The 11,159-nt window shown below is 43.7% G+C and overlaps 1 protein-coding gene across 1 annotated transcript in view; it reads right to left on the bottom strand.

The window, feature by feature from the left end:
* Window positions 1–4,227: 4,227 nt before the first annotated feature.
* UEVLD (UEV and lactate/malate dehyrogenase domains) overlaps window positions 4,228–11,159 on the bottom strand; it is a 30,769-nt gene continuing 23,837 nt past the window's right edge. The window contains exons 10-12 of the mRNA XM_080908263.1: window positions 10,815–10,878; window positions 7,391–7,514; window positions 4,228–6,577 (exon numbers count right to left, since the gene is read on the bottom strand). Coding sequence (XP_080764389.1) covers window positions 6,413–6,577; window positions 7,391–7,514; window positions 10,815–10,878 — 353 coding nt within the window. The 3' untranslated portion in view covers window positions 4,228–6,412. The remainder of the gene's footprint in view (window positions 6,578–7,390; window positions 7,515–10,814; window positions 10,879–11,159) is intronic.

Raw genomic sequence — 11,159 nt, 5'->3', positions numbered from 1 at the left:
TGCCCACTTAAAGATGACACGGGCCTGGAGTCGGCATTGCTCGAGGGCAGGCTTATTTTCAGATGAGAAAACACTTTCCCCTTCAAACTTCTGAGCTCCAGTGTTAATTCCAAAGATGCAAGGACCGGGGACCCAAACCATCATAGCCAAATTAATGAAAACGAGCAATTCATTAAAACAAGCTTTAAAATTTGTGTTCAGGAGGTCAACATTGGACATAGGCAAGAAAATGTGTTTTATAACTCAGGGTTAGGGAGTTTCCAAATGGCGAATTGCCAGGTAAATAGGTTTACAGGAACAGAATGTAAGAAAATGGCCATAACAACCTCTTGTGAAACAAAGACGTGGTTGCAAGGTGGTCTTAACAAGGTAGCCACGACAAAGTGTCATGTCAAGGTAGTTATAACAGGTGGTCATAATAACCTGAAACAAAGGCATTGGTTGCCACATAGACGGACTTGAAGTTAAGGCTACAGATGGGGTATAGCCCAATCCTCGAGAAATCGATTTAATCATAAACAGGAATGAGGTTAGTGGCTTTGAAGCCTAAAATGGAGGCAGGCTGGGCTCATCACCAGTCCTATTTTCTGATCTTAATTGCTTTGTAGTATAAAAGAGGTGATACTCAATCTCAGCTGAGTTTCTGTTTCCAGTAAAAGCTTCTTACATGGGTTGAAGGGATAACTCAGTAGTAAAGAGTACTTGTTGCTCTTGCAGAGGGTGAGGGTTAGGTTCCCAGTTACAGGGAACGCTGATAGCTTCCATGGGCACCAGGCATGCAGGCGGTACACAAAAATTTATTTCATGTATGTGTGTACACTGTTGCCATCTTCAGACACACCAGAAGAGGGCATGAGATTTCATTTCAGATGGTTGTGAGCCACCATGTGGTTGCTGGGAATCGAACCCAAGGACCTCTGGAAGAGCTCTTAACTGCTGAGCCATCTCTCCAGCCCCCATAATTCTTACCACGAACCCAAGGACCTCTGGAAGAGCTCTTAACTGCTGAGCCATCTCTCCAGCCCCCATAATTCTTACCACATTTTATAAATACTATCATCCAAAGTATAAAGACAGTAGTGAAGGAGATACATCTTAGTATATACTCAGTTCCTTTCTAAGTCCAAGGCCATGGATGGTCTAAGAGAAAGTGCACCGCAGGTGTCAGCATACTTATCTCAAAAGGCAACATCAGCCTTGAGTAACTCGCTCCAGCCAAACTTGAAGCACACTCTAGCCTACTACCTGCAGTTTGAATGCACTTCTACAAGTCTGAGGGCAAGAGTTAAAATTCACAGGGCATTCTCACCCATGACTGTAACATCTATAATACCAGCTTCAAGAGGGGTGAAGGCCCTCTGGGGCCTGCTGACTTCTGGCCTCACAAGGAAGTGAGCCCCGGGTTCACGAGGAGACCTTGCTTCAAGAAATAGGGCTGTTGTGGGGTCTTCTTAAGTCCAACATAACTCAGACGCTAGGTCAATGCAGATGACAAAAATTTATTTTTTGTCAGGGCAGCAGGACAGACTCAGGAGCTGAACTATGACCCTGAAGGGACCTTGTGCAACATATTTAAAGGATGAAACCATAAAGCAAGGGGGAATGGCATGGGTTATTGCATCATCCAATCATATTTTGACATAACGGGTCAGCAAAGAGTTTCCATCAATTAGGATAGGAGTTGGTCCCTGGGCCTGGGGAACATGAACTCAGTTTGACCCTGTCAGAAAGATGGAGAGGTTGTCCTTGAGATGTCTGGACTGAGACAACTGTCTCCTTACAACCAAAGCTGCTCAGCTGTTGAGAAATCCTCAGCTTCCCTAGACCTTGGGACCTTGAATTTAGTTTCTCTTTGATTAAATGGAATCTGGAGATAAAATGGTCATCCTTATGGAAAGTTTTTTGCTTGTTCCCAACAGGATGAATGACTGATGGAGAACATCAAATGCCTCATGTCCCTCACGGTGTCTTTGGAAATACCAAAATTCTTCTGAAAGCTGCAGCTTAGAGCATCTATGCATCTAGTTAGCGTTCCTTTAACCAGAGTTTCGATGACAGTGTAACACACTGCTTTAGAAGCTTTTAGTCAGGTCCGACCATCTTAATTTAGAAATCAAGTCCTTGAAAGGCTGAGGCAAAAGAATCAAAAGATCAAGGCCTGCAATGGCTATATAGCAATACCTTATTTGAAAAGTCTATATAAAAATATATTTTTTAAAATTAGAAACAACTAAACCAGTTGGTGACAGCACACACCTTTAATCCCAGCACTCAGGAGGCAGAGGCAGGCAGATCTTTTGAGTTTGAGGCCAGCCTGGTCTACAGAGTTCCAGTATAGCCAGGGCTACACAGAGAAACCCTGTGTCAAAGAAAATCAAACCATTTTTTAAAAAGAAATAACTGATAAAGGCCATTTTCTTCATCTTATACTTAAGCCACTTAAGTGAACAACAGATCTGGTTATTCAGACAATACTATGAAATCCTTTAATCTGAATGTATCTTCTTTTATTTAATCAGACCACACATAGTACTTTTAAAATAAAGTTTATTTCACTCTATTTTTGATATTTTGGGAAGCAATGTAAATTTGAAAGTAAAAAAACATACCTTATAGTATCATAAAGCATTTTAGTCCAAGCCCCAATAAAGATCTTGAGCTATTGCATGCTTTTGGGAAAAACTAAAGCTTCTCTCTCCTTGTCACACAGCAAGAAGGAAAAGCAATGTTTTATTAACTGTTTCTTTAGATGAGGAAATCAATCTTTTGCTAGTTTCCACAAAAGCCTGCATTTCAGAATATAACAAGACAAAAAAGGGCAGGATTTATATAACTTCACATGGGGTTGAACCTTATCATGTGGTAGGTTATCACCTTAGGGAAGGAACACTAACTTTGATTCTCTCCTTGTGCTTCAGATGAGAAATATGCGAACACCATACATTTCCACTTGGTTTGGAGACTGATACAGTATTTAGGTTAATTAAGTCAACATCATCCAAACCAATAAAAGACTTGGAAAAAATGAAAGTTGCCACATAGCGGCCTGTAACTTTTAAATAATTAAATCAAAATGAGGTGGTTGTGATGGCACCAGCTGACTTAGGAGGAACTTACGAAGTCTGTGACTTCTGCACCGTGATCCGAGGGTGAGGTCACACCAACAAACTACGTGATAACCGAGGTTCAGTAACTATCTGTGCATTATTGACAGTTCTTTCTGGGACAGGTTTTGGAAGCTCAGTGTTACAACATTCTGCAGTTAGTTTCTTGCTCAAGAAGAGTTGTAGAATCAGAGAGACAGGGTTGGGGATGAGCCATGATGGTAGAGGACCTGCCTAACATTCATCAGACCCTGGAGGAGACTCCCACAAAGTAAGGCTTGTTGCTGGCATGGTAGCAAGTACCCATGAGGTTTAGGCAGACGACTGCTGAGAGTTTGAGATTAGCCCCAAAAACAAATGAAGAGAAAGAAATTCTAACTTAGGGATGACTGAATTCCTAATTTGTTATCACCTATTAGAAAACACCAGACAAACACATAAGAAACGACTGTTTCAACTCTACTTTCCTATTTCATAGAAAAGGCCAGTAAAGGCAGGAACCTGATACAGATGCTTCCTCAGAGGATCGGCCAGAGCCAGACTGATACAGAGGAGGATGTCTGCAGCTAACCATCAGACTGAACACGAGGACCCCAATGAAGGAACTAGAGACAGGACTGAAGGAGCTGAAAGGGTTTGCAACCATATGGGAAGAACAAAATTATCAACTAACCAAACTCAGCCCAGCTCCCAGGGACTAAAACACCAACCAATGAGCACACATGGAGAGACCCATGGCCCCAGGTGCATATGCAGCAGAGGATGGCATTTTCTGGCATCAGTGGGAGAAGAGGCCTTTGGTCCAGTGAAGGCTCGTTTTCCCAGTGTAGGGGAATGCCAAGGCGCTGAGATGGGAGATGGTGGTTGGGAGAGGGAGCACCTTCATGGAGGCAATGGGAGGGAGGAGGAGGGATGAGATTCAGGGAAGGGGATATCATCCAAAATGTAAATACAGAGAATATCCAATACAAAAAGGAAGAAGTTACTATAAAAATGTTGTGGTATATACCAAAGTTTTAAGTGGATATAAATTCTAAACAAAAATTCTCTATTTTAAGAAATTTATTTTAAGGAAATAATCACAGATCTGTGCAAAATAAAACTATTTGCATTAAGTGGAGGATTAGATTGAGATACATGCTTGTAGTATATTACTTTGTAAGCCGTTAAAATGATTGTAGAGAAATATTTAATGACAAGAAAAATATATGTGTATGTGTGTGGTCATATGCGCGCGCACACACACACACACACACACACACACACACACACACACACATATATGGTTCAACATATATATATGTTGAAATAAATTATAGAGTATTATAAATGGTACGAACATGATCAAATGTTTAAAGTACCTATATAAATGCATGTAAATATACATACAGAAAACACACTTCCATGTTCATCCGTATCTCCTATATTGCTTTTCACCTTTTTTAGAAGAATCCTGCATCGCTTTTGCAATAAGAAAAACAGCCAATGTTATTTTTTTTAAAGCACAAGGCTCAGGGAAAAAAACAAACAAACAAACAAACAAAACAAAAAAAACCCCAAGAGGCCAGTAAATGCGATATCAAAATTATCTACAAAGAACTAATGTTATTTCAAGTACCCCACATTTTTTGTGGCTCTGGGACCGAACCCAGGGCTCTATGTACACCAGGGAAGCATCTTACCAGTGAGCTATACCCCTAGCCTGCATGACCAAGGTTTTATCCATTTAAATCTGGTGTCACTACATTACGTTCCTACTTTCTCCAAGCTGGGACACTGAAGGTCACACTGACAGTGAGATTGTCCCCTTTCCATTTCAGACTGCTGAGTCCCTCTTTGCCCACACTGGGTCCCTGTCACAGGCTTTCCCAACACTCTGTACTCCACAGTCCTTAGCACTCTTGAGTTTATATGTCCCCTGCCTAACTGGGGCATGCTTGCTGACAGTGCTTCATTCCCAAGTTTCTAATGGATGCCAGCTGAAGGATTAAATAAATAAACACTGTCTGCCATTTGTGGACCGTCTGGGGAAGAGGCTAATCAGTCTTTGTAAAAAATAGGCAGATATGTAGCTCACACCTCTGTGAGGTCAAGGCCAGCCCATCTACAAAAGCAAGTTCCAGGACTACATAAAGAACCTGTCTCAAAAAGAGAGAGACAGACAGACAGACAGACAGACAGACAGACAGACAGACAGACACACACACACACAGAATATCCTAAACCTCAACTTTAGTGACTTGTGACAAGTTGGCATTCAGGCCCATACGTCTCCCCACAACTCCTGTTGCTCCTTACAAAAGGAAAGATTGTACCGGTAAGCAGTGCGCCTTCGAACCCACGTGATCTTAGACACTAAAGTTGTCCTCTTTTGTAATGAAGACAAATGGTCCCTACCTCCGCCGGTTAATGTGAGGATTCTGCAAAGTGTTCACTACACAAGCGCTGTGTTAGCAGTTGCTATCATCTTCGAGTCACAACCGTCACCAGCCATGCTGAGTCTCCCACACAGAACAATGCCACTGACGGGTCACCAAGGAACAGTCAGAACTGTCTCTCCTGGGGACAATCAGGCTTGCTCAGGAGCAGCAGACCTCTCAGATACACTGCATGGCTGCTATTCATTACTTACGGCCACAGGAAAACACAACTCTCTTTTTCTACTAATACAGTTTTAAGACAGATTGGAGATCTTCTGGCCCAGGAAGAGATTATAGAAATTTCAGAAAAGAAATCTCACTGGAAATTAAACATTATTTTTTTATATATTAAAAATTCCATTTAACCAACTTAAAAATACTAAAATCCTTTCTAGTGTTTGATAGCTAGTGAAGTTGGAGAAGGAAAATAAAAGGCTTCGCCATTACTAGGACCTGCATCTTGCAAAAGCAGCATTAATCCATAAGGCCAAGATTCTCTGAATGTACACCTACCACAGATTCCGAGCTCATCCTGCCTTCAGCTTACCACACTTAAAGAAATGTCCAACAGGAATCTTGACAGAATCCCCCAAAGTGCTAGGTGTGCCTTAAGTTTAGAACATAAAATTTAAAATGAAATAAAATGCAAATGAATGTTTATCCCTGCTGCAGATTTAAACAACAGTATAGGTATATCAAAACCCCACAAGAAATTAGATCTTTTCCCATTCTCTTAACTTCTCGAGGACTCAAATTATAAAGCTAACTAAGAAGCTATTTACTGATAAGGCTGTTTTTAAGAATAAATAATATGAGGTGGATGTTCTCAAAACAATGTGTGTTGGCAAAAGTAAGAAAGCCCCCTCTCCAGGTGAGCGCACGTGGGAGTCACAGTTTCAGTTGCTGCTGGAGACTATGAATAGAGGATGCACTGGTGTGGAGCGCCTCGGCCACTGTGTCTGCCACTGTGGTTTTGATGACGTCAGACACCCCACTGGTTCCCAGGATGCACGGCAAACTTAGAAATACTTCATTCTCTAAACCGTAATATCCCTGAAATGAAAAAGTTGGGATTATAGTGAAGCTGAATTACTGCAGAAAGAATGAAATGCATGGGGCTGGAGAGGTAGCGGAGCAGGCCAGGGTGTGCTGCTTAGGACTGAGCCACCCCCAGACCCTAACTCAGGCTTTAGAGTCCTTGGGCACCTGCACTCACAGGAGCAACCCTGCCGTATACACATTTAAAGATAATAAAAACAAAACTTAAAAGATAATAAAATAATCCTTTCTTGCTTTTCTAGTTCTAGTACAAAGTGACACGGGTTAAATTTAATTTGCTTACTGATTTTCTAAACTTAAGTTCTAGCTCTAGGAAACATCTGAGATGGGAGGAGGCGGTCAGAGCTGCCCCTGCAGAGAGGACTACACGTCACTAGTCTGCAATCCAGAGATGGACAGTAGAGTCCTGGAGGAAAGACGGCACAGACTCTGGCGGTAGCCACACACTGTACGTTATTTTACATTTTCTTTCCAGGTTCTAGTCCCTTCCTGGAGTTGAAGGAAATATGACCCAGTATTTATACCTCATTTTAGCTGTGTTTTGGGGGGAACTTATGCTCTGGTAAAAGGCGGAGAACTGCTGGGGTGACTTGCTGGCTTAGGAGATGTAGGTTGTATGACTCCTCTGAGAAATCTTCCGAGGTCCATGACAGGACAAGCTGCTCATCATGGCTCCGGGTGGAACCTGGGCACTTCTCGTCCGACTTCTTACAGCAAAGCTGTTGGTGCTCACACAGCAGTCCTGCTGCCTCTGTAGGGCCAACACTGAGGGTATCCGTCTAAAGTACGTGAATGAGAGTCAGTTACCTTTGCTAAAGTTGACACAGAATGCACTTTCTTTTTATTGTTGATAATAGTATCCACCAGGGCAGCCACCGACAGTCCAACAGACCAAGATCTCTGTCCTTTTACCCTCAACAGTTCCATGGCTCTAGATTATGAGAGAGGAGAAAGGGTGGGGGGGGGAGAGAATTCAGAAAAATATAAAAGGCTTGCAGATACTGTATCATTTAAGCATTTCCTAAAATATGAGATTCACAGTTAACAGAGAAAACACAAGTACCCTCACAGCATAAAAAGATGCTCCCCATTTTGAATGTTTACCTAAGTATTAATTAGACAGTGTCAGCTGGGGTGGTGGCACGTAATGCCTTTACTCCCAGCTCTTGGAAGGCAAAGGAAGATGAAGCTCTGTGAGTTCCAGGCTAGCCAGGACAAATCATCTCACAGAAAAAACAACTAAAAGCCATAAGGTTGCCAACGCTCCAACGCTCCAGAGGAGAAAAGGGACGAATGACCAGTTCTGGAGACTGTATGAGAGCACAGCCTGCCTCTGCTGCTCAGAGGACGACGTGAGGTCAAGGAGGACCAGCAGCCTCATCTACATCCTCTTTTTCACTCGTGGTGAGCAAGCCCAAGTGTGCAAATGTATACGCACGAGCATGCTTGCTGTATTTAAGAGAAGCATATCCAAAGGAACTGAGCTTAGTTCCCGGCACCCATGTGAGGAGGCTCAGGGCTGACACTGTCTTTTAGCACCCATGTGCAGACGTACACACTTACACACAGTCACATGAGAGAAGGAGCTGTGTTCAGGCCATGCGTTACTTCACCATCACCAACAACACCGTTCTCGAGTCTGGAGTGGTAGCAGGGACTGGGATTTACAGACTCAGCTCCTGGGTTTCAGAGCATGTCAAGTTGGAAAGAGTAGCGTGTGAGGGAATGTGATCTTACTGCATGGTAGGCTCTCTGCTTGGTTTCCTTTGGTGGTGCTGGAGATGAAACTCAGAGCCATGGTGGGAGTGCTGAAAGACTAGACACCACACCTTACACCAGAGCTTCCGGTGCTGACTCTGTTGTGTCAGGAAGTGTTCATGAACACCGAAAGACCACCAAGGAGCCGTTTCCGATGCAATAGCATCAGGGTCTCTGCATTACAAGCTCCGGCTGGAGGTGAAACAGCCTCAAACTTTCAGCAGGACAAGTTTTCATAGGAAAATACAAGCAAGTGAGGGGGTGAGGGAGGGGTGTCCAGTCTGGCAAGTGTCTAATAGAATGACTACAAGCCAACGGGTGGGTGCTCTGCAGCAAGACCGTATACAGTCACAAATGGCCTGAAAGTACATCTGAAACAATCAGATTAATCTTTGATTAACTGTTGCTAGGAAGTAGCTAAGGAGTAACTGCCCAAGGACAAGCCATAGCTATGGTCCTTCCTGCTATGTGGGTACAGCTTGGATTCTGCTGCATGTCACGTTCTCCGGCTTTTTTTTCCTTTAAGATGGAGGGCAGTCTCAAGATGGAGTAAGTCTGACTTCTCAACACAGCAGTCCTGCCTTTATATGATCAGAGTCACAGTGTCCTTTCCTGAGCTTGACACAGAATGTATTTTCACAACAGTGTCCACTAGGAGAGATGGCTGGCTAAGCAGTCACGGGCACAGAAGACCCAGGTTTGGTTCCCAGCAACCATGTGGCAGCTCACAAGCACCCATAACTCCAGTTCCAAGGGATCTGACATTCTCATCTAGTGTCCACATATGTAATGCATGTTATATACATACACGTGAGAAACCCCTCATACATTTTATGATTAATCAAAGTGCAGGATGGTACAGATAGTGTAATTGGTTACTGTACGATGATGTCATACAACAAAGTGGGTGGAGCCTATCCTTGGATAAGAAGGAAAGGTAGGCGGGAAAAGTCTAGGGAATCGGAAGAGTAGGAAAAAGTGGGAGATTCAGGAGGAGGCAACATGGAAGCAGATATGGATGTTTCTCTCGGTGCATCTCTACATGGATAAGGTTGTTATGATTATTTCTAAGGGTTTCTATGGGTCAATTTATCTAGGTAGGCAGTTTACATCTTTGTCAACTGGTTGTCAGCTTATTGTGGATTGAGAATTTAACTTATAAACTTGTTTGATAAGTTAACGGTTGTGGAGTCATGTTTTTACTGGGCAGTGGAGGACAGTGTGTGAAAGCAACAAGCTGGGAAGGTGGTGGACCACCCGGGACAGAAGCAGCTAGAGAAGGTGGAGTGAATCGCCTGGCAAGGGAGCCGAGTGGAGAGGGTGGCTTACGGTTTGTGGGATAGCATCTAAGTGTACTCCGCTCTGCACTGGGGCAGCTTCTGTGGAGTGAGACCGCGACGGTTACAAATGAACAGTATATATGTGGGGATGTGGGCCTTAAATTGGCTGTTTCTAAAAGATGGGATTATCTCAGCTTTTTAACTCTCTATAATCAGCTGTGGTATTTGAAATTCAAGTAGGTATATATTTTTTTGTTTTAAAAAAGAAAAGAGGTAGGGGCTGGAGAGATGGCTCAGTGGTCAGAGCACTGGCTGCTCTTCCAGAGGTCCTGAGTTCAACTCCCAGCAACCATATGGTGGCTCCCAACAATCTGTAATGGGATCTGATGCCCTCTTCTGGTGTGTCTGAAGGGAGCAACAGTGTACTCACATATATAAAATAAATAAATAATTGTTTTTTTTAAAGGGGCATGTAAAGTAAAACCATTTAAATTTATTCCATTTGAAACTTACAGGGACATAATTCCATGGTAAAACACATACTCGGCATGTCCACAGCTCTGAGCTTAATCTCCAGCATCATCAAAACAACACATTAGCAAAAAATGACAGCAAAGCCGGAGAAGCTGGAGTGCAGTGAGACCCTGGTGAGACCCTCACCCCTCTTCTTCCCACCTGACATGAGCATTTAAACATCTGTACTTTACGACCACGCCAGCCTTGAAGAGAGCATTACCTGTGATGGTAAAATAGCAAACGGTATGAAAATAACCTGAGTGTGAATCCCAGGTGGCGGCACAACAGAGAGGGCCTTCACTTAAAGTGCCTGTGCACCGCACAACCCTTTGACGAGATCTGGGAAACTTCGCTCTTAGACTGATTTCCAAATGTGCTTACGTGTGCTCAGTGCCCATCCACTTCTAGGTAGTAAGGTAAGCCTGCTTTACACTAACGTGGTGTAAGATGGAAAGGAGGCAAACCACCGTCTCAAACGAGCCACTGTTCCTCCCTTCCATGCCCAGATGAGCTTGCAAGCTTTCCTGGAAGTCCAGGACTGCCGGGCCCTGCTCCCTGTACTTCCTGTTAGGTCGTCCTGGTTACAGAAGCCTGGCAAGAAGCTGCTGTGTCAACAGCTGCGGTCAGCTGGGAGGCGCGTGGGTTTTGGTTGGAGATTCTCAGATCTGCACTGTTACCTGCTGGAGAGCTGCACCTGAGAGCTGGGACTGGCTACTCCATCAAGGCCACTCCACAAGCACACTAGAATTAAACAACAACAACAACAAAACAGTTACATTTTGCCGGTGATTTTTCTTAAGATCAGCATGTGACAAGTGGCTGGGATGGTAGCTTAAGCTTTTGGTCACAGCCATCAGGAGGTGGAGACGAGGCAAGACGGAGACGGACGGACCTCCTGGAGTTTGGGGTCAGCCCCACGCCACAAGCTCCAGGGCTGCTGAGGCTACACAGTGAGACCCTGTCTCATAATTAAAAGAAAGAAAGAAAAAAAGGAAGCAAGTAAACCACTGGCCTCTTGAGGT

Source organism: Micromys minutus, assembly GCF_963924665.1.
Source record: "Micromys minutus genome assembly, chromosome: 32".
Taxonomy (NCBI): Eukaryota; Metazoa; Chordata; class Mammalia; order Rodentia; family Muridae; genus Micromys; species Micromys minutus.
This window is presented reverse-complemented; position numbering and strand designations above follow the sequence as displayed.